Source organism: Gorilla gorilla, chromosome 8 (genome assembly GCF_029281585.2).
Source record: "Gorilla gorilla gorilla isolate KB3781 chromosome 8, NHGRI_mGorGor1-v2.1_pri, whole genome shotgun sequence".
Taxonomy (NCBI): Eukaryota; Metazoa; Chordata; class Mammalia; order Primates; family Hominidae; genus Gorilla; species Gorilla gorilla.
Genome location: NC_073232.2, coordinates 49,764,908 through 49,790,000, shown reverse-complemented (window position 1 = coordinate 49,790,000; position 25,093 = coordinate 49,764,908). Strand labels below are relative to the sequence as shown.

Here is a 25,093-nt window from a genome sequence, read left to right as displayed (position 1 = left end):
TTTACTTTTGGGTAAACAATGAAATTAAGGCAGTAACCAAAAAATTCTTTGAAATAAAAATAATAGACACAACATATAAAAATCTCTAGGATATAGCAAAAGTGCTGTTAAGAGGAAAGTTTATAGCAGTAAACTCCTACCTCAAAAAGTTAGAAGGATCTCAAATTAATGATTTCACATCATGCCTAGAGGAGCTAGAAAAACAAGAATAAACCAACCCAAAAGTTAGCAGAGGAAAAGAAAAAATTAAAATTAGATGGAACTGAAAGAATTTGAGACCTAAAAATTCATAGGAAGAATCAATGAAGACCAAAGTTGTGTTTTTTTTTTTTTTTAAAAAATAAACAGGATCAGTAGACTGCTAGTTAGATTAACAAAGAAAAAAAGAGGGAGGATTCAAATAAGCACAGTCAGAAGTTATAAAAGTGACATTGCAACCAATATCATAGAAATACAAAAGAGCCTCAGAAAATATTGGGAACACATCTGTGCATACAAACTAGAAAATCTAGAGGAAAAGATAAATTTCTGAAACACACAATCCTCCAAGAATGAATTAGAAAGAAACTGAAACCCTGAACAGACCAAAATCGTGTTCCTAAATTGAATCAGTAATAAAACACCCACCACCACCAACAACAAAAAGAGCCCCAGCCAAATTCTACCAAACATACATAGAAGAGCTGATACCAATCCTACTGAAACTATTCCAAAAAATGGAGAAGGAGAGACTCCTCTTTAGCTCATTCAACAAAACCAGCATCATCCTGATAGGAAAACCTGGTAAAGATACAACGAAAAAAATCTCTGATACCAATATCTCTGATAAACACAGATGCAAAAATCCTCAACAAAATATTGGCAAACTGAATTTAGTGGCACATCAAAAAGTTAATTCACTATGATCAAGTAGACTTAATTCTTGGAATGTAAGATTGGTTTAACATAGACAAATCAATAAATATGACTCACCATATAAACAGAATTAATAACAAAAATCATATGATTATTTCAACAGATGTGGGAAAAGCTTTTGATAAAATACAACATCCCTTCATGATAAAAACCTTCAAGAAACTATGCATCAAAGGAACATATCTGAAAATAATAAGAGCCATCTAAGAGAAACCACAGCCAACATTATACTTGAATGGACAAAAGCTGAAACCAATCTCTACTTGAATGGGCTAAAGCTGAAACCAATCTCCTTGAAAACTGTTACAAGGATGCCCACTCTCACCTCTCTTATTCAACATAGTACTAAAAGTCCCAGCCACAGCAATCAGGTAAAATAAATAAATAAAAGGTATCCAACTAGACAAACAAAAAGTCAACCTATATTTCTTTGCTGTTGATATGATTTTATACCCAGAAAACATAAAATACTTTACTAAAAGGCTCCTGGAACTGAGACATGACTTCAGTAATTTTTTAGGATACAAAATCATTGTATAAAAATCAGTAGCATTTCTATACACCAATAACATTCAAGCTGAGAACCAAATCAAGAACTCAACTCCATTTACAATAGCTGTAAATAAATAAATAAATAAAACACCTAGGCATGCATCTAACCAAGGAAGTGAAAGATCTCTACAAGGAGAACTATAAAACACTGCTGAAAGAAATCATAGATGACACAAACAAATGGAAAAATCATTTCAATTTCATCAACTGGAAGAATCAATATCGTTAAAATGGCCATACTGCCCAAAGCAATCTACAGATTCAATGCTATTCCTATCAAGCAACCAACGTCATTTTTCACAGAACTAGAAAAAGAACTATTCTAAAATTCATATGAAAACAAGAAATATCTTGAATAGACAAGCAATCCTAAGGGAAACAAACAAAAAAAAGAAGCCAGAGGCATCATATTACTTGACTTCAAACTACACTATAAGGCTGCAGTAACACACACAGCATGGTATTGGCACAAAAACAGATACATAGGCTGATGGGACAGAATAGAGAACACAGAAATAAAGCTGCACAACTAAAACCATCTGATCTTTGACAAAGTTGACAAAAATAAGCAGTGACTCCCTATTCAGTATCTGGTGCTGTGACAGCTGGCTAGCCAAAGGCAGAAGAATGAAACTGGACCCCTATTTTTCATCATCTAGAAAAATTAACTCAAGATGAATTAAAGATTTAAATATAAGACCTCCACAATAAGAATCCTTGAAGAAAAACCTAGGCAACATCATTCTGGACATCAGGCTTGGGAAAGACATTATAACTAAATTCTCAAAAGCAATTGTAACAGAAACAAAAATTGACAAGTGGAATCTCTAATTAAAGAGCTTCTGCATAGCAACAAACTATCAACAGAGTACACAGACAACCCACACAATGGAAGAAAATATTTGCAAACTATGAATCTAACATAGTTTTACTATCCAGGACCTATAAGGAACTTAAACAATTGAGCAAGCAAAAAACAAACAATTTTAAGAAATTTAAAATGACTTTTGCAGCCGGGTGCGGTGGCTCACGCCTGTAATCCCAGCATTTTGGGAGGCTGAGGCAGGCAGATGACCTGAGATCAGGAGTTCGAGACCAGCCTGGTCAACATGTTGAAACCTCATCTCTACTCAAAATATGAAATATTAGCCAGGCATGGTGACTCATACCTATAGTCCCAGCTACTTGGGTGGCTGAGACATGAGAATCGCTTGAACCTGGGAGGCGGAGGTTGCAGTGAGCTGACATCGTGCCACTGCACTCCAGCCTGGGTGACAGAGAGACTCCGTCTCAAACATTAAAAAAATAAAAAATAAATAAATAAATAAAACGAATTTTGCGATTACAGACAATAGCCCACATTTTGCTAAGCTGGAAAAGTTTGTTAATGAAAAGTACTAGGTGTCACTGTGAATTTCAAAAATAGGAATTTAAAGCGATCAGTGGTAGCAAAAGCATTTGGTGTTCATGACTTTTCCCATCCCACAGGGCTCATTTCTTCACCTGTAATGCCTTGTTTCATCTTGCTCAGGATCACAGATCATCAATGATCTCATCTTTTCCTCTACTTTTAACGCCTTTTTTTTCTGATTCCTGACTCTATCAAGTCCCTCAAAGCAAAATCCTGCCTTCTATAATCCCATCTCTCCTTTTTTGTTTATGAATATGCCTACTAAAATGTTTCAATGCAGATTCCTCCTTTCCTTATCATTCTAAGAACTGTTTTCAACTCCTCCAGTCCACAGAATTTTATCTTACTGAGATCACTAATGGACTTATAATTGCCGCATTCATTATATATGTTGCAGTTCCTCCCTTATATCACCTCTCTGGAGCTTTTAGATCTTTGTTATTGATTTTCATAAATATTAATTCTCATGAATGTTTCCTCTTAGATTTTCTCCTAGTTTTATACCAGCCTTCCCAGACTGTATTGTAAGCATTTTTTTTCCTTGCACGTGTTGTTCTCAGCTTTTGTTCCTGAGCAATTTTTTTTTACTTTCATTCTCTTCTTGGACAACAGTAGACAGTGCTCTGGCTTCATCTGTCACTTACACAACACAAACTACAAAATTCTAGCATCCAGCTCTGTCATCAGGCGATCCATGTAACTACTGTGTTAGTCCATCCCTTTTCAGCATCTCATCAACATTTCACACTTAACACATTTATCTCTCAGCTATTTCACTATCTTGCCTACTCACCTATTCAACTGTTTTTTCTCTTTGTATTAACTATCTCAATGAAGAATGCCTTGTTCCTCTTTTCCATCTCTTAAATCTGGTCAGCCATTAATTTGTGCTTATTCTACACCTAGAAACCTCAATATATTTTAAGTATTTTTTTCTTTGCTATGCCTATGACAGCTGCTGTTTAGCAAACTCAGGTTTCTGAAACACAGAACAGAGAAGGTACCTATAGAAGTATGATTAAAAATACACTGGAACTCTGTTATAATGTCAGTGGTAGAGGATAACATTGTCTCATATGGTATGTTCAAGACTGGACATGTTGATTTATGAGAGTTATATTTGGGAAAGTATGGTGCATGGCATATCTCAATGAATAAAGGTTGTTTTTACCAGAAATTATATATGCTGTTAAAATCCTATCATATTTTGTCCATATTTAGGCTGAAATTGTCTTGAGTTTAAGAATTGTTTCAAATTCCTTTTTGTTTTCAACTTGGTTTGCACATACAGCTATTGAGAAAGTGACATGTACTTTGAACACAATGCAAATTAAAGACAAGATGTTTTCCTTATTCAGCAAAGCTCCTTTACTTTAGTAGATGTAAAGTTACGACTCAAGCTACTTTTCAGCTTTATGTTACTTCCATGAGAGATTCTCAGAAGAAATGAGTGTCCCATGTAATAGACCATAACTCAAAAGTGTCACCCTCTCCCTGATGCCTGAAATTTGTCATTCAAAGAATTACTTCGACTGAAACAAACTCATAAAAGTGCATTATCCTGTACATAAAATAAGGATGTGGAAAAGATGGTGGAAAGGTAACTCAGACAAATTCTGGTTATTTGGAATTTTTGGTTAAAGATAGCCAGCCAACTACAAGAATAAACTTTGCTCATCCTTCCTCTTCTCCACTTATACAAGATAGCTCTTTCCACCTAGACCCTAAAACACTTTATTTTTTGGTTACATAGTTTTGTAACTATACATGAAGTGAACCTGAATAGATAATCACCCTAGGAGCATTTAAAACACTGTTTCAGTGAAAAAATGTCAAACATTAGATAAAGGGGAAAAGAGTAAAGCAGCATCTCTTAGAACAGGAGATTCACTATTACTTGAAAGACGCAAATAGATCAAATATTTCAGTATACATTTAGTCCTATATAAATCTTGAGAACTTTCTGTGCATTTATTTTTATAAAGTAGGAGTTCATTAATCTGGAGAACTAATCTAGGCATCAACATTTCTGCCAGAGAAGAAAATAAATAACAAAGATCTGAGCAGAATAAAATGAAATTGAAACCAACCAACAAACAAAATACAAAAAATAAATGAAATATAAAGCTGGTTCTTTGAAAAGATAAATGAAATCGATAGATCATTAGTGAGATTAACCAAGAAAAGAAGACAGAAGGTCCAGATAAATTAAATTAGAACGAAATGGGAGATATTACTACTGATACCACAGAAATACAAAAGATTATTCAAGGCTACTATGAACACCTTTACATACATAAACTAGAAAACCTAGAGGAGAGGAATAAATTCCTGGAAATATATAACCCTCTTAGATTAAACCAGGAAGACATAGAAACTCTGAACAGGTCAATAATATGCAGTGATATTGAAACGGTAATTTAAAAATTGCCAACAACAACAACAAAAAAGTCCAGGACCAGACAAATCCACAGCTGAATTCTATCAGATATTCAAAGAGGAATTGATACCAATCCGATTGACATTATTCCACAGGATAGAGAAAGAGGAAATCCTCCTTAAATCAATTTATGAAGCCAGTATAACCCTAGTAACAAAACCAGGGAAGGACATAACAAAAAAAAAATAGAAAAGAAAACTATAGACAAATATCCCTAATGAAAATAGATGCAAAAATCCCCAACAAAATTCTAGCTAACTAAATTCAACAGCATTTGTAAAAAAAAATAAACTGCCATAATCACGTGGGGTTCATACCAGGGATGAAGGGATTATTCAGCATCTGCAAGTCAATAAATGTGACACACCACATAAAAAAATTTTAAAAATATTACATGATCATCTCAATAGACACAGAAAAAGCATTTGACAAAATCCAGCATCCCTTTATGATTAAAGCCCTCAGCAAAATCAGCATAGAAATGACATACCTTAAGGTAATAAAAGCCATCTATGACAAACCCACAGCCAATATTATACTGAACCGGGAAAAGTTGAAAGCATTTCACCTGATAACTGGGACAAGACAAGGATGACCACTTTCACCATTTGTATTCAACAGGACTCTGGAAGTCCTAGCCATTGCAATCAGACAAGAGAAAGAAATCAAGGGCATCCAAATTGGTAAAGAGGAAGTCAAACTGTTGCTGTTTGCTGATGATATGATCATATATCCAGAAAACCCTAAAGACTCATCCAAGAATCTCCTAGAACCAGTAGATTAATTCAGCAAAGTTTCAGGATAAAAAATTAATGTATTCAAATCGGTGGCTCTGCTATACACCAACAGTGACCAAGCTGAGAATTAAATCAAGAACTCAACCGTTTTTTACAAAATCTGCAAAAAGAAAAATAAAATACTTAGGAATATACCTAACCAAGGAGGTGAAAGACTTCTACAAGGAAAACCACAAAACACTGCTGAAAGAAATAATAGGTGACAGAAACAAATGGAAACACTCCCATGTTCATGGATGAGTAGAATCAATATTGTAAAAATGACCAGACTTCCAAAAGCAATCCACGAATTCAGTGCAATTCCCATCAAAATGCCACCATCATTGTTTACAGAGTTAGAAAAAACAATCCTAAGATTCACACAGAACCAAAAAAGAGCCCGTATAGCCAAATCAACACTAAGCAAAAAGAAGAAATCTGGAGGCATCACATTACTTGACTTCAAACTATACTATAAGGCCATAGTCACCAAAACAGCATAGTACTGGTATAAAAATAGGCGCACAGACCAATGGAACAGAATAGAGAACCCAGAAATAAAGCCAAATGCTTACAGCGAAATGATCTTTGCAAAGTAAACAAAAACATTAAGTGAAGAAAGGACACCCTATTCGACAAATGGTGCTGGGATAATTGGCTAGCCAGATGTAGAAGAATGAAACTGGGTTCTCATCTCTCACCCTACAAAAAAATCAACTCAAGGTGAATCAAAGAATTAAATCTAAGACCTAAAACCATAAAAATTCCAGAAGATAATATCTGAAAAACCCTTCTAGACACTGGTTTCGGTAAAGACTCTGTGACCAAGAACCCAACAGCAAATGCAACAAAAACAAGGATAAATAGATGGTACTTAATTAAAATGGAAAGCTTCTGCACAGAAAAAGAAATAATCAGCAGAGTTAATAGAAAACCCACAGAGTGGGAGAAAGATCATCACAATCTATACATCTGACAAAAGACTCATATTCAGAATCTCCAAATAACTCAAACAAATCAGCAAGAAAAAAAATCCCATCAAAAAGTGGGCTAAGGACATGAATAGACGATTCTCAAAAAAAAAAAAAAAGATATACAAATGGCCAACAAGCATATGAAAAAAATGTTCAACTCACTAATTATCGGGGAAATGCAAATCAAAACCACAACGAGATACCACCTTACTCTTGTAAGAATGGCCATGATCAGAAAAAACAAAACAACAAAAAAAGGTGTTGGCATGGATACAGTGAAAAGGGAACACTTTTACACTGTTATTGGGAATGTAAACTAGTACAACCAATATGGAAAATAGTGTGGAGATTCCTTAAAGAACTGAAAGTAGAACTACCATCTGATCTAGTAACCCCACTACTAGATATCTACCCAGAGGAAAAAAAGGCATTATACGAAAAAGATACTTGCACACACATGTTTATAGCAGCACAATTTGCAATTGCATAAATATGGAATCAGCCTAAATGCCCATCAATCAACGAATGATAAAGAAAATGTGATATATATATATATATATATATAAAAATGTGGTATATATGTGTGTGTGTATGTATATATATATATGTGTGTGTGTGTGTATATATATATTCATGTAAGCAAACACCATCTGCTCCCCAAAAACCTCTTGAAAAAAAAATTAAAAAATTTCTGCTGGAAATAAATTTCAGATAGGTAATACCTTTAAAATACACATATTGTCACAAGGTGTATCTAGGAATTATATCCTTAGGAGTTGTGTAATCATGATATAATGAATGCTCCAGAAGCTTCTCAGTAGTATAGTTTCATTGAAATAATTTTTTTGCCTTTTATAATATCAACATGAAACAATTCAAATGAGGCCAGCCTCCAAGAATATTTTGTAAAATATTAATACAAATTATACTTGTAGGTTGTTTTGTTCATAATGGAGTGCATTTTGTGTGATTTGGTTTATATTTCTTTACTTTGGTTTTTAAACATCATCTTTTCTTGAATTAGAATTAGCTGCCAATGTACTTAACACTAAAAGTTCGTTTTAATTTTGTTCAGTTACAATTAGGTGGGAATGTCCAGTTATTAGCCTTAATATCTTTGCTTTGGCAAAATTACAAGGAGGAAGTAATTAGACTGCTTAAAGATCACCCAGGGGTCAGAAAGTCTAACACTGTTCTCTCCTGGTGCAAAACACTTTTAGCAGATGCTAATTTTATTTTGGCTCTTATTGTCTCCTTCCTATCTAGGTTATACTGTTTCTATAACTATTTGAAATCTTTTTGTGCATTATCCTTACCTTATGAGATGTTACTTTATCTAATTTAGAATATCTGCTAATATGATTAATTACAATGTAGAGTACAGAAATAGAAAAAAATATGTACTGAAAGCCTGAAATCTTGGATTCATATTTTACTTCTCCAACTTATTCTGTTTAATTCACAAGCAAAATTTTTAAGAATTGTTACAGGTAAGAATAGCTATAACAATCTTGTTTTATACAAGGATACAGTCTAAAGGAGACAAAAATTGTGCTAAAATTCTACAAGACTTACATATGTCTTTGATGGCATACTTAAGCCTTTTTTGAGACTGCCATTTTGAGACAATTCTAAAGTCTAAAAAATGTTGAATGACTGGGAAAATTAAACTTAAACAGAAGGTTTTAGTTCTTCTCTTTCTAACTAGCTAATGCCAATGCCAGAGTAGTGAATTGTGTGTGGCATACACACAATAAATATGCTCTCAAGGAAGCAATGACGGAAGGAAAAGTGAAAAATAAAAATGAAAAGGCCAAGCAAGCAGAATGAGAAGCATCAACTAATCTAATCCTGTTTCATTCTTTCTACATGTGAACTTTAACTCTGAAATTTTACAGAATGTAACTAAGTTGGTCTAATAATATATGTAATAGATGATATATATATAAACATGCATTTAAATAATTTATATATATAATTTCAAATCTAATGTTAGTTGGAATGGAAATTAGTGTTTGACCTTCTGACACACCAGCAAAAACTAAAGCTAGAATGTATTATTTTTGAAATATTAAATTGATCAAAAGAGAAAGCAACCAATGTTCCAGCAGATTTTTTTCATAATATACATAGACACTGAAAATCACATTGCTTACATTACTCAATTTATTCCATAATCAATTTCAGATATTATTTTCTGCCTAAAATTTCTTAATCTACCCAATAATAATGTCAGAAGCACATTCAAAGACAACCTCCCTAGATGGTCACTGTAATAACTGAGTCAGTTTCTTCATTCTCAGTTTTGATTACTTAGAACTATATTTCTTCAGAACAAAAGTAATTCATCTGAAATTATTTTATGTATGAAATGGAAAAGGCCAAAAAGAGTCATCTATAATTCTTTATTAGTGAGTGACTACTTCTCTAAGCTTCCCTTAAAATGTCAAAGCTATACAGAAGTAAGATGATACTTTTGCTTTCTCCCATACCATTTGAATAATGCTAAAAACAATGACATAATTTGATAAAGCCATGTTATAGAAGTACCTACTTCAAGGCAACCTGATCCAATTAAAGAAGATTATCAATATAAGAAAAAAAACCTTCAATGTGACACAATTATGTCAACTTTGAAAACTGGGTGTTTCAAAATAAACAGAAAAAAATGGGAGGAAGCATTCAGTATTTAAAAAGTTATTAATACATGTAAATATGTGTCATGTACTATGGTTTCACTTATTTCACTAAGATTTAGTGTCTCTCATAAAAGTGAATGCAATAAGATTCTAAAATAAAGAAAACTATGGGCATATATAGGCTTCAGTCACATAATCAAACTCAGAAATTTTGACTTATATTAGGATAGAGTTTGTTTTAGCTGTAAATACTAAATACTAAAAAAAGGATTAATAAAATTTTATAATAATTAAAGTAAAACGGAAAAGACATGTTCTTTATTATTAGGAATGTTATTAAACAGTTTATTATAACTAGTCTTTATTTGTTTCTTATTCCTTATATCCACAAATACAATATTTAATAGGAGAGAGTTCATTTTCCAAGAAAGAGAGTATAAACATAGTGAATAAAACATAGTGAACAATAGTAATCATTATAAAAAGAAGCCCAAAAACCTTTCCCTAATACTATTTAAGCAAGAGATAATATGAAATAGTTGCAAAAATCCCCATTTTTTTCCCAAAAGGAAATAAATATGTACTATGAAGTTGAACATAACATAAAAGCCATGAAATAATATTATACCTCAGTCTGAAATATTAATTGAATATCTCAACACATTAATGAAAGCAACAGATTTTTCAGTTAAAGTGTAAAGTATTTCTAAGGATGTAGCAGCTGCTTAGAAATACTGAAATAAACATGAGAAATCTAAAAAAAGGAAACTAAAATGTTTATGAACACCAGTCTCTATATTAATTATGTATTTTATGCATTTTATATCTTTAGCATTATCTTTAGTATTCTACTAAATACTACTTTTCTTTGAATTTTAAATATTATATTAGAATATATTGTTGACACAGAAAACCTAACATTATAACATTTTAAAATGTATTAATTTTTGAAGAGCAAAAATAAGGAAACAATTGACCGCCTTTCCTGTAAGATCTGAAACAAGACAAGGCTGCCTACTGTCACCATTTTTATTCAACATAGAACTGAACGGCCTAGCTAGAACCATTAGCTAAGAGAAAGAAATATAGAGTATCCAAACTGGAAAGGAGGAAGTCTAATTGTCCTAGTTTACAGATAACATGGTCTTATATTAAGAAAAACCTTTCTTTGTGTTAAACAGTTATACCTTTTAGTTATTTTTAAACATATAATAAATTACTTTTGGCTATACTTGCCCTGTTTTGCTATCAAATACTAGATCTTATTTATTCTATCTAACTATATTTATGTACTCATTAAATATATTCTTATCCCATTTGTCTTTACTGATTGATTCATGAAAATGTCAAAAGTGTAATAAAACATTGCTATTACTAATTAAACTACTAAGTGAAAATTAAAATTTCTTTTTGTTTATTTTGTCTCTGGATAGTTGACTCTGAGTGTGAATCCTGTACCTTATTTACCCTGATGTGATTATTACACACTGTATGCCTGTATCAAAATATTTCCTGTACCCCATACATATATAGACTACCATGTACTCACAAAAATGAAAAATAAAAATATATATACAAAAAAAAGAAAAACCTAAAGGCTCTACCAAAAAAAAACTCTTAGATTTGATTAAAAAATTCAATAAAGTTGAAGGATATCAAATCAACCTGCAAAAATCAACAGCATTTTTACACACAAATAGTGAACAATCTAAAAAAGAAATCAGGCAAGCAATCCTATTTCTCATAGCTACAAAAAACAAAACACCTAGAAATCAATATAACTAAAGAGGTGAAAAATCCCTACTATTAAACTATAAAATATTGATAAAAGAAATTGAAGAGGAGACAAAAAAAGATATCCTCTGTTCATGTATTGAAAGAATTAATATTGTTAAAATGTCCATACTGCCCAAAGCAACATACAGATTCAGTGTAACCCATAGAAAAATACCAATGACACTTTTTACATAGATAGAAAAAAAAATCCTAAAATTTACATAGAACCACAAAAGACCCTGAATAGCCAAAGCAATCCTGAGAGAAACAGCAAAGCTGGAAACATCACACTACCTGGCTTCAAAATATATTACAAAGATATTACTATATCTTTGTAAAAGATATAGTACACACATAGACCACTGGAACAGAATGGAGAACCCAAAAATAAATTCACATATTTATAGCCAACTGATTTTGAACAAGTGTCAAGAACACACATTGAGAAAAGGATAGTCAATAAATAGTAGTGGGAAAATTGGATATCTATTGCAGAAAAATGAAACTAGACCCCTACCTTTCACCATATGGAAAAATCCAATCAAAATAAAGGCGTAGCATAAAATCCAAAACTATAAAACTAGTAGAAGAAAACACAGGGCTTCAGGACATTGATTTTGGCAAAGATTTGATGGCTAACACCTCAAAAGCACAGACAACAAAAGCAAAAATAAACACATGGGATTATATCAAACTAAAAAGGTTTTGCACAGCAAAGAAAACAATTAACAGAGTGACAAGACAAACTATAGACTAATAGAAGATATTTTCATACTATTTGACAAGGGATTAAAATACAGAATACATAAGACATATCAACAGAAGAATAAAACAAATTTAAAAATGGGCAAATGATCTGAATAGTCATCTCTCAAAAGAAGACATACAAATGGCCAACAGGTATATGAAAAAATGTTCCACATCATTAATTGACAGGGAAATGCAAATCAAAAGCACAATAAGATATCATCTTACCCCAATTAAAATGGCTATAATTGAAATAACAAAAAATAAATTCTGTCAAGAATGTAGAGAAAAGGGGACTCACACCCTGTTGGTAGGAATGTAAATTAGTACAGCCATTATGGAAAATAGGAGTTTTCTTTAAAAACTACTACTACTAACAAACTAATAATAGAACTACCATATGATCCAGCAATCCATTACTGGGTATTTATTTAAAGAAAAGGAAGTCAGTATGTCAAAGAGATAGCTGCACTCCTATGCTTACTGCAACACTGTTCACAATCTGTCAATCAGTTAGTTAGAATCAATCTAACTGTCCACCAATGAATGAATGGATAAACAAAATGTGGTATACAAACACAATGGAATATTCAGGCACAAAGAAAAATGAAATCCTGTCATTTGTGGCAACATGACCAAGACTGGAGGACATTATGTTAAGTGAAATAAGTCAGGTACAGAAAGACAAGTACCACATGTTCTCATATGTGAGAGTTTTAAAAGTTGATAACATAGAATTAATGAATAGAATAATGGTCATCAGGGGCAGGGAAGAGTAGCGGAGAGGGGAAGATAAAAATAAGTTGGTTAAAGGTACAAAAATACAGCTATATAGGAGGAATAAATTGTAGTCTTCTATAACATAGGCTGACTATAGTTAATAATTTATTGTGTATTTAAAAATAGCTATATGAGAAGATTTTGAATGTGTTCAAAACAAAGAAATGATAGATGTTTGAGGAATAGTATATGCTCATTCCCTAATTTGATCAATACACAGTGTATACAAGTATAGAAATATATGTACTCTACAAATGCAATTATTATATGTCAATTAAAAATAAAACATAATGAAAATAAATGTTAAAAATACACAACAAAAAAGAAAGAAAGAAATATAATGTATCAACAACAACAAAACTCGGTTTTGTAATTACAATTGATTAAAATTAATTGAGTATATTTGATGCTGAAGAGCTGATACTAGAAATAATTTGAGTATGTTTTAAGCTAAAAATATCTGCCCTAAGAAATAATTAAGCTTCCTTAAAATCGTCCATTACCTAGTGTGTTAATAGAGCTATTAGAAATTCAATTATAATTTAGAAAAAATGGTTGAATAGAGTAAAAATTTAACTTTGCCTAAATCAATGTTCTAATGGCAAAGAGTAATTAGCATGAACTTTTATGATGTCCATTTGTAAGTAACTCACCTGATTAGCAATCTGCCGAGCAAGGACATCCATCCTTGATCCTGATTCTGATATCATTTTCGCTGCATAGATCACATCAGTTGTATGCTTTAGTGGTCCTTTGCCCCTGGAAAAAAAAATATACATGTTAGCTGTGGTGTTCATGAGAAAATATATGTTAGCTATGATGGTTCATGAAAAAATGTATTAATCTATCCGTCCATCCATCCGCATATGTAAAATATTCGCATCCCAAAGAACGGCTATTGTTTTTGTGTTTGTTTGTTTTGAGACTGAGTCTCACTCTGTCGCCAAGCTTGAGTGCAGTGGTGCAGTCTCGGCTCACTGCAACCTCCGCTTCTCGGGTTCAAGCGATTCTCCAGTCTTAGCCCCCCGAGTCGCTGGGACTGCAGGCGCGCGCCACCACGCCTGGCTAATTTTTGTATTTTTAGTAGAGATGGGGTTTCACCATGTTGGCCAGGATGGTCTCGATTTATTGACCTCGTGATCCACCCGCCTCGGCCTCCCAAAGTGCTGGGATCACAGGCGTGAGCCGCCGTGCCCTGCCAGCTGTTGGTTTTAATATTTTGATTTTGAAAAGAGCACAATCAGACTCCAGTATTATTATTATTTTTTTAATGCCAGCCTATTGTGTTAAGTCAAGAAATACTGCAGAGAAGATGAAGACCTTTTTGATCTTCATTCCCAGGTGTTTATTATAGTAAAACTCAGCCTAGAGATATCCTTCATAGACCTAGATACCTCAAGGCAAAGGTATTTTCCTGATTTTATAGAGAATCATAATATTTTGGATATTATATGTATCTAACGATTTATTTTTTATCAGCAGGCCTACTTTTAGTATTTCACGTTTTTTCTGTTGCTATATTTTAGTTACTTTAAAAAAATTTATTGATGGTAAAATTCATTTTTTATGGGGTACATGTATTATTTTGTTATTTGTACATGCATAGAATGTGTAATGATTAAGTAATGGTATTTAGGGTATCTGTCACGTCAGTCAAGTATTATTTCTATTTGTTGAAAATATTTGAAGTCTTCTCTTCTAGCTATTTTGAAATATTCAATACATTGTTTTTAACTATAGTCATCCTACTCAACTATTGAAAATTTGAATTGTTCTTTCTAACTGTATGTTTGCTCCCATTAACCAACCTCTCTTATCCCCCCAATCCCCAACAAACACCATGCCAAGCCTCAGATAACTATGATTCTACTTTCCACCTCCATGAGAGCAAAGCTTTTAGCTCTCACATATGGAGGAGAAAGTGATATTTGTCTAACTTATTTCACTTAGCATAAAGTCCTCCAGGCTCATCCATGTTGCTGTAAACGTTAGGATTTAATTCTTTTTTAATGGCTGAGTGTTTCATTGTGTGTGTGTGTGTGTGTGTGTGTATACACACACACACACCACATTTTATTTATCCATTTATCCAACACTTAGGTTGATTTCACATCTTTGCTATTGTGAATAATACTGCAATAAAAATAGGGGTGCAGGTGTCCTTTTGATATGCTGATTTCCTTTTCTTTGGATAAATACTTAGGAGTGAGATTGCTAGATCATACGTTAATACTACTTTTAATTTTTTGAGAAATATCCATACTGTTTTCCATAATGGCTGTACTAGTTTACATTCTCATCAACAATGTAAAAGAGTTCCCTTTTCAACATACCTTTGCCAGCATCTGTTTTTTTTTTTTTCCTTTTAATAATAGTCATTCTAACTGGGGTAAAATGATATATTATTGTAGTTTTGGTTTGAGTTTTCAAGCTAATTAGTGATGTTGAGCATGTTTTCATATACCTATTGGTCATTTGTCTTCTTTTGAGAAATGTCTGTTCATGCCCTTTGCCTGCTTTTTGATGGGATTATTATTATTTTCTCCTGTTGAGTTGTTTTAGTTCCATGTATTCTCTGAACTTTAGGCCCTTATTAGAGAAATAGTTTGCAAATATTTTTAAATATTAAATATTTAAATAATTTAAATATTAAATATTTTCTACTATTTAACAGGCTCTTTGCTGATTATTTCTTTTGATGTGCAGAAGCTTTTTTGTTTAATATAGTCCCATTTGCCTATTTTTATCTTGCCTGTGCTTTTGAAGTCTTAGCCATAAAATCTTCGTCTAGACCAATGTCCTGAAGCATTTCCCCAATGTTTTCTTCAAGCAGTTTTATAATTTTGGATCTTACATTTAGGTTTTAGCTGATCTTGATTTGATTTTTGTATATGGTGAGAGATAGGTGGCTAGTTTCATTCTTCTGAGTATGATTATCCTGTTTTCCCAGCACCATTTATTGAAGAGCCATCCTTTCCCCAGTGCCTGTTCTTCCCACCTTTGTTGAAAACCAGTTGGTTATAAATGTGTGGATTTATTTCTGGGTTCTTTATTGGCTCATGTGTCTATTTTTATGCTCATACAATGCTTTTTTGGTTACTACAGCCTTATAATATGTTTTGAAGCCAGGTAGTATGATGTGTTGTGTCCTTTTTCCTGTTCTTTTCCTCAGTATTGCTTTGGCTATTTGGTGACTTCTGTGGTTCTATTAATATGTAATATTTAGGATTGTTTCTTCTGTTTCTGTGAAGAATGTCACTGATATTTTGATATAATTCCACTGAAAATGTAGATTTCTTTTGGTAGTATGGATATTTTGACAATATTAATTCTTCTGATCTATGGGCATGAAATATATTTTTTATTTTTTGTGTCTTGTTCAATTTCTTCCACCAGTGTTTTATAGTTTTGTTTGTAGAGGTCATTTCTTGTTTGGTTAAAATTATTCCTAGGCTTTTTTTTTTTGTAGCTATTTTAAATGGGATTGCCTCTTGATTTCTTTTGCACATTGTTCAGACTGGTGTATAAAAATGCTATTGATTTTTGTATGTTGATTTAGTATTCTGCAACTTTCCTTAATTTTTCAAATCTAAGAGTGTTTTGGTGGAGTCTTTAGGTTTTTCTTAATATAATTTCATTGCAAAGAAGGACAATTTGGCCTCCCCTTTTCCAATTTAGATGACTTTTCTTTCTTTTTCCTGATTGCTCTGGCTGATAACCTTCAGTACTAGAATCCTGAAGGGGAGTTATAAAAGTGGGCATCCTCATCTTGTTCCGGATCTTGATAGAAAGGCTTTCAGCTTTGCTCCAATCAGTATGATGTTAGCTGTGAGTTTGTAATATGTGGCCTTTATTATGTTGGGGCATATTCCTTCTAAATCTACTTTCTTGAGAGTTTTCATCATGAAAAGATCTTGAATTTTATCAGACGCTTTTACTGAGCCTATTGAGATGATCACATTTTTTAGTCTTTCATTCTTTTGATATGATGTATCACGTTTATTGATTTGTGTATATTGAATCATCCTTGCATCCCAAGGATAAATCCCACTTGATTAACGTGTGTTATCTTTTTGGTGTGCTGTTTGATTCATTTTGCTAGTATTTTGTTGAGGGTTTTCGTGTCTCATTCATCATGGATATTGACCTGTAGTTTTCTTTCTTTCTTGTGTTCTTGTCTGATTTTGGTATGAGGGTAATGCTGCCTCATAAAATGAAATAGGGAGAACTCCCTCCTCTTCAGTTTTGTGGAATGCCTTGAGGAAAATCAATGTTAGTTATTCTTTGTAAGTTTGGTAGAATTCAGCAATAAAGGATCCAATTCTGGGCTTCTCTTTTTCAGGAGTCTTTTTGTTACTGATTGAATCTACTATGCATTATTGTTCTGTTCAGATTTTCTATTTTTTCCACACTTGATCTTCGTAGGTTTTGTGATTCCAGGAATTTATTCATTTCCCCTATGTTTTCCAGTTTGTAAATGTTAACTGTTAATAATAGTATCTGATGATCTTTTGTATTTCTGTGATGTCAATTGTAATGCCTCCTTTTACATTTATAATTTTGTTTATTTGGGTATTCTCTCTTTTCTTGGTTAGTCTTGCTAGCAGGTTATTTAATTTTTTATCTTTTCACAAAACCAATTTGTTGCTTTGTTGATCTTTCATATTTTTTTAGTCTCTGTATCATTTAGTTCTGTTCTTATCTTTATTACTTCTTTTCTTCTACTAATTCTGGATTTAGCTTGTTCTTGCTTTCCTAATTCCTTGATGTGCATCATTAGATTGTTTATTTGAAAACTTTCTACTTTTTTATTGTAGGAATTTATTGCTATGAACTTCCCTCTTAGCACTGCTTTTGCTCTATCCTATAGGTTTTGGTATCTTGTGTTTTCATTTTCTTTCTTTTTCAGAAACTTGTTTGATTTCCTACTTAATTTCTTCATTGACTTGATGCTTGTCTAGGAGATTGTTGTTTAATTTCTACGTATTTGTACAGCTTCCAAAATTCCTCTTTTTATTCATTTCTAGTTTTATTTGATTGTGGCATAAGAGGATACTTGGTATGCTATTAACTTTTAAAAAATTTGTTAAGATTTGTTTTGTTGCCTGACATATGGTCAATCCTACAGAATGTCTATGTGCTTATGGGAAAAATGTATATTCTACAACTGTTCAATAAAGTGTTCTGTAGATTGGCCTCTTAGGCCAATGTGGTCTAAAGTGCAGTTTAAATACAATGTTTCTTTTTAAATTTTCTGTCTAGATGATCTTTCTAATGCTAACAGTTTAGTGTTGAAGTCTCCAACTATTATTGCATTGGAGTACATCTCTCCCTTTTGATGTAATAATATTTGCTTCATATATCTGGATGGTTTCATATTGGGTATATATGTATTTATAATTTTTATATTCTCTTGCTGGATTTGTCCTTTTATCTTTAATATAATGACCTTCATTGTCTCTTTTTTACTGTTTTTGACTTAAATATGTTTTTATCAGATATAAGTAGAGATACTTACGCTCACTTTTGGTTTCTGTTTGCACCAAATATCTTTTTCAATCCTTTACTTTCATTCTATATGTCTTTACAAGTGAAGTGAGTTTCTTGGAGGCAGTAGATAGTTGGGTCATATGGTCCTTGCTTTTGGTTTTGGTTTTTGTTTTCAAATCCATTCAGCCAGTCTCTCTCTCTCTATATATTTTTTAGATGGAGTCTTGCTCTGTTGCCCAGGCTGCAGTACAGTGGCACAATCTCAGCTCACTGCAACCTCCACCTCCTGGGTTCAGCCTATTCTCCTGCCTCAGCCTCCTGAGTAGCTGGGATTACAGGCATGTGCCACCATGCCCGGTTAATTTTTGTATTTTTAGCAGAGACAGGGTTTCACCATGTTGGCCAGACTGGTCTTGAACTCCTGACCTCGCGATCTGCCCGCCTCAGCCTCCCAAAGTGCTGAGATTAAACGTCTGAGTCACCAAGCTATATCTTTTAAGAGCAAAATTTAATCCATTTACCTTCAAAGTTATTATTTATGTGTGAGGATTTATTTCTGTCATTTTGTAAATTGTTTTCTGGATGTTTTGTGTATACTTCGTTCCTTTCTTTCTTATTGTTTATCATTATGGTTTGGTGTTTTTCTTTAGTTGTACCATTTGAGTAGTTTCTACATTTGTATGTTTACCAGTAAGTTTTATACTTTCCTGTGTTTTCATGATAATAGATATCATCTTTGCACTTTCAGATATAAGAACCCTTTAAAGGAGTCACGAAAACAAAGGAAAGTAATAAATTTCCTCAGTTCTTGCTTATCTGGGAAAGAGTTTATGTCTTTTTTATAGCTGAAGCATCAATTTTGCTGGGTATAGTGTTCTTGATTGACATTTTTTTTTGGTTTTTCTCCTCCCAGCTCTCTGAATATATCATCTCATTCTCTCCTGATCTGTAATTTTTCTGCTGAAAAATCTGCTCTTAGTTTTAATAAGCTTTCCTTTATATTCGACTTAACATCATTATTTTCCTGTCTTTACAAATCCTTTCTTTGTATTTGACTTTCAACAATTTGACTATAACTTGCCTTTAACAAGAACTTTTTGAGTTGAATCTATTTGGGGCTCTTTAAGCTTTCTGAATCTGGATGTTCATATCTCTCCTAAGACTTTTAAGTTTCCAGGCATCATTTTACTAAATAGATTTTCTATGGCTTTGGAATTCTTTTCAACTTCTGGACTATCCAGAATTTGAAACTTTGGTTACTTTATGGAGCCCCATTTGTTACACAGGATTTGTACAATCTTTTTTTTATTATTTATTCTATTTTGCCTGACCAAGTTATTTAAAAAATCCTTTATTCCTGCTATAAAATTATTTCTTGTGCATAATAAAAATCTGTTGTTGAAGCTCTCACATGAATTTTGTATTTCATTCATTGAATTCTTAGTTCCAGAATTTTTCTTTTTTATGATGCTTATCACATTGGTAAATTTCTCATTATGTTCTTAATTGTCTTTTCTGATTTTTTTTGTATTCTTTATCTGTGTTCTACTGTATCTCACTGAGCTTCTTTAATATTATTACTCTGAACTCTTTTTTCATCATTTCATTAATTTCTTTTTTATTGTAATATCTTGCTGGACAATTATTATGTTTCTTTAGATGTGGCATATTTCCTTGACATTTAATGTTTCTTTTGTCCTTTCATTGATATCTTTGCATATGGTGTAAGTCACTTCTTTATTTTTTTGGATTGGCTTTTGTAGGGGAAGGTCCTAAAGATCTATCTGTAGTGTTGGTTTCATAGGACACTTTAGCTTTGATTCTGGGTGCATGCAGTAAGGTAGCCTCCATGTGATTTATTTGTCTATAAATAGCCTCAGTGGTATCTGTGATTTCCTCTGTCAATTAGGCTGTGGCTGTTAGTGCAGGCTGTGGTAAGGCTTTGTAGGGGATAAGAACTGCAGGTGGGTTGGTCCTCTGGCCTCGGTGGTGGGCCAAGCATGCCTGTCCTTGGGCCCGCGGGCAGCGTGCATGGGCATGAATGTAATTAGGTCTAAGAAGGCTAATTCTTGGACCTCCAGGTGGCTTTCTTGGGTTCTGGCAGTGGCAGTATTGGGCCATGTGGTTCATTAAGTTCCTGGGTAGCATGCATGGCATGAGCAATGGCCATATCTGTGACAGGACAACCCCAAGGGCTCACAGATGAAACATGTTTCTGTTAGTGGTGGCTGTGATGAGCTAGGTGGGCCTGCCCTTAGGCGCCTGAAATACTTGCACTGATACCAGTGGTAGTGGGTGGGGCAAGATGATCCCCAGATCCCTAGACAATGTGCCCAGGCATGGGGGATGTTGCCAGGCCAGACAAGCCTGTCATTAAGCCCCCTCCATTGTGCACACAGGTACAGGCTGTGATCGGCAGGCCAGGGTGAAACCTAGGCTCCCCTGGTAAAGTGCTGGGTGGTGGCAGCAATGACAGCAATGAGCAGGGAGAATCCATCCTCAAGGCACGTGCAAGTACACTGTGGGCCTGTTTCTGGGAATTGGGGTTATTTTCAGTGACAGCAGCCACAGCCAGTTGGCTCTCAGGCTCTTGGAAGTATACGCTTCAGTGTCCAGAATTGGTGGAAGCAGCAGCCGTGGGGAGAGCCAGTCTTCAGAGCATGTGCAAGCTGAGGATTGCTGAGGAGGCAGAGTTGCTATCAGTGGGAGCAGCCCCAGGCAGGCAAGTTTCAAGTTCTGGGGAGCACATGCTTTGGCTCCCTTTGTCCCAGGGGCACCTTGCTTTGCCTGCTACACCACCCATAACCTGGGGTGCAAGTTGCTGTGTGTTCTATAGTGCTGAGGACCCTGCTGTTCTGCTGAGTCTAATCACTCTCATGCCACTGCAGTCCTGTAAGGGATGTAGGGAGATGTCAGTGGGGTTCTAGGGATGTAGGAATGCAGGGGCTGCTGAGCCCCAGGGAGAGATGCAGTCTGGTTTGGGCCACATTCTCATAATGACACTGTGCTACAACTGCTTAGGACTCAGGGTGTTTGTGGGACCCAGCATAAGCTACCTATCTGGAGTGACGCCATTACACACTATCCAGGCTGCTCCCTGTGGTAGCCTTATGGTCTGCAGGGGTCAAGGAACTCTCCAGTGACTAGGATTGCAGGAGCCCCTGATGGGAATGTGGACTGCTGGGGCATTTACCATTTTCCCACACTGGGGTGACTCTCCAAGCTCCCAGGTGATCCTGACCAAGCTGGCAGCTTTACTTCCCTGTTTTTTTTCTTGCCTCAGGTGTTTCATGACACTCCTCTGTTGAATTCCAGTGTTCTGTCTTAGATGCTGTATTCAAAGAATGATTATGTACTTGCTATTTTAGTTTTTCTTTGTGGAGGAGGCAATTGCTAAATGCCTCTAGTCAGCCATCTTGGAGTCCTGTTCCAATCTTTATTTTTTAAATCTGTTTTTACAGTCTTTCCATTAATTATGTTTTTTTAATCCCATTATCTATTCTCCACAGTTGATTCAAACATGGAAAGTCCAAGCCTAAGAAATGTGTAATCTAAGGCCTTCAACATGAAAACATGAATTAAATTTATCTTCTCGTTTGTCTCATAGTGGTTCTCCCACTTTCAAAGAGGAGTTACCCCAAGACTTACCTAAGTAAATCCATTAATTCTAGCATTCACTTAAAAGGAAAATGTTGACAGTATTGCTGAGATGAGTGAAAAAGAAATCCAGAAAAAAATGAATTAGGCCTGAGGACAATTAATAAGAAGTACTGAAATGACATAATATCTGTTCTTCTAAAATAATCCAGCCAAATTTTTGTGAAATATAAAATCTGGTGCTGCACACTGGTCAATCGGTATACGCATCTTGGGTTAGCCAACAGAATACTACAGTTGGAGGTGGAGAGTGGTGGCCTGGGTCCCTTTACATGATCTTACCCCTCCCACCCTTTGATCTGATCTTGTTTGCCCATTACTAAGTTATGCCACTTAAACAGGATTTAAGCATGAGAGAAAGAAAGAAATTGTCCTATAGGAAAAGGATGGAAAGTCTAAACTCAAAGAGTACCGGAAAGTCAATGAGGCCTATAAGAACACCATTCATGTATTCTTCCTTACATGGTTTATTTTTGTCCCTCTCAGTTCTCCCTCAATCTGTTTACTTGCTGTTAAGTAAAAGAAAAACGTCCGGGAGCAGTGGCTTCTGCCTGCAATCCCAGCACTCTGGGAGGCCGAGATGGGTGGATCACCTGAGGTCGGGAGTTCAAGACTAGCCTGAGCAACATGGAGAAACCCCATCTGTACTAAAAATACCAAATTAGCTGGGCATGTAGTACATGCCGGTAATCCCAGCTACCTGGGAGGCTGAGGCAGGAGAATCACTCGAACTCGGGAGGCAGAGGTTGCGGCGAGCCGAGATCATGCCATTGCACTCCTGCCTGGGCAACAAGGTGAAACTCTGTCTCAAAAAAAACAAAAAAGAACTATATCATAATAGTTGAGTATAATATAAAGCTGGAGTCATGTTATCTTGGTTCCTAATGCCACAGAATAAAAGTTGCGTTGATTTCAGGATTCTACAAGGTAGGAAAGAAGCAAGAAGTGTGCTTTTAATTTTTGGAGAAATTTTCCATTTGTTTCCTGAGTGAGTGACCATTTTGATACAAGAACAGCATTTCTGTGAGAAAAATGCATACTGTTTTTGACACATTACTGTGAAAGGGAGCCAAACACCTATATAATTGGATCCTTTCACCAAGAGCTCCTTTCTTTAAAGATGTACAACTGGACTGAAATATGATAAGGGGACATTTTTCTATCTTCCCTTTTTTGAAAAAAAATAAACGAATGATTATCTGAATGAATGTAGCTGTTCCATCCACTTACAACCACTTCTGTCCATATTTCCTAACTCTCTACTGAGTCTTACCACACTGAATTTCGGGGTTTTAATTATTAGATTTCTGTTCCTTGTCCCTAGCAGAGAATAGGGCCCTGAAGAAACAGCTCACTAAAGCAATTGTTTTGATGATTCAAAGGAAAGAGGGATAGTGAGGAGGGGAAAAAAGAATAAACTAGTTAGAGTGGGAAAAGAAAAATTCTGAGAGGCCAAAATACAGTTGCTTAAGAAAAGACAGGGAGTGAAAACAATCTTGGTGCATGTCTTATTTATGCCTTGAACTGATCTTGAGAATAGACACCCTAATATTAAATCCAGTAAGATGTGTTATTAGAAGAAAGTCTTTGTTCACTAAGAAGAATAGCACTATGTAGTGATAAAAGACAGAGGGGATTCATGCAAAGCTAAATGATCAAAGAACTCTATACCTGAAAACCTGAACCTAAAATACTTGTGCCCTGTAAGCCAAAAAAGGCCCTTTCATTGTCCTTTTTCCCATGGTGCTTCTCAAAATCATTATTAGCAAGTTTCCCTGTAAAAATGAAACAGCATGTCTAACAACAATGAAAACCTGGTCTCATAGATGGTTATCATCACGCGTTTTCTCTGAATCTGCTGACAAAGATTGCTTTGTAATAAAAAAAACAACATTAATCATTATAATATTTGAGTTGCTCTTATCAAATTTACACATCAGGCAGGACTAGATGTTATGTACATGGCTATGTTCAAGAAAGGCATTGCATTTCATTATTTAAATGCATCTCTAGAGAAAGTTAAACTTAAATAAAGCTGTCTAAGCTCCTGAAAGGCAATGCATCAATTTTTCAAGTCTTAAACAATGGACAAAGATTGTTTCTAAGGAGAGCAGCTAAGGCTCTCATCTTTTAAATGATAGACAGTGTTATATCTAAAGAGCAGCTAAAGTACCCTTCCCCTCAAAATACTCTGTTTCCCAGTTTAAAAACCCTGGGCTGATGAAAGGGAAATTACCTCTAGTTTTAAATGCATACCTTGTTAGGAGACCACTATCTTAAGCACATGTAGAACCTAAAAGTAATGATAATACACTATGCCAAACCACAATTATTCTCTTCCTCATGTTTTTAATTAAATGTATTGCCTGGCAAGCTTCCTACTGAATGCCAAACAAAATACACATTTTACAAATGAGTCTATATCATGCCAAACTTCTAGAGGATTCTACAATTACTGAAACTATGATAAATTTTTAAAATTCTCAGCCTGAAATGTACTATGTAATGAAGGCTTTTTAAATTGGAAAGTATATTCAAACGTTGTTTGCTGCCTTCATTTCCATAATGGGTTCTTGGGATCTCCTATCAGCAAATAGCATCTTAAATTATTGCATTGGATCCTACAGAAAAAGACCTAGAGAAGAAAGGGTTAGAGATCGAAAATATTTTAAAGAAATCAGAGGCCAGAAGTCTTTAATAAACAGTGGTTACAATAATAATCAAAAAAAGAAAAGCAGATCAAATTCTGAAGTAGAGGGCCTGCCACATGCAACTAGCTGAGGTAGTGCATAAGTTAATTAGCCATTCCATTTTTATACATACTTCAAAACATTATCTTGTACACAATAAATATATACATTTTGTCAATTAAAGAAAGTAAAATGTAATAAAGATAATTTTAAAACATTATGGGTTAGAAAGTATAATGAAAAAGG

At 34.2% G+C, this 25,093-nt stretch overlaps 1 protein-coding gene across 3 annotated transcripts in view; it reads right to left on the bottom strand.

Annotated features, from left to right (window-relative positions):
- Nucleotides 1-25,093, bottom strand: part of CTNNA3 (catenin alpha 3) — a 1,788,954-nt gene that overhangs the window by 56,863 nt on the left and 1,706,998 nt on the right. For all 3 annotated transcript variants that reach the window (XM_055353691.2, XM_055353692.2, XM_019035348.4), the window contains one exon: nt 13,664-13,769. In XM_055353691.2, coding sequence (XP_055209666.2) covers nt 13,664-13,769 — 106 coding nt within the window. The remainder of the gene's footprint in view (nt 1-13,663; nt 13,770-25,093) is intronic.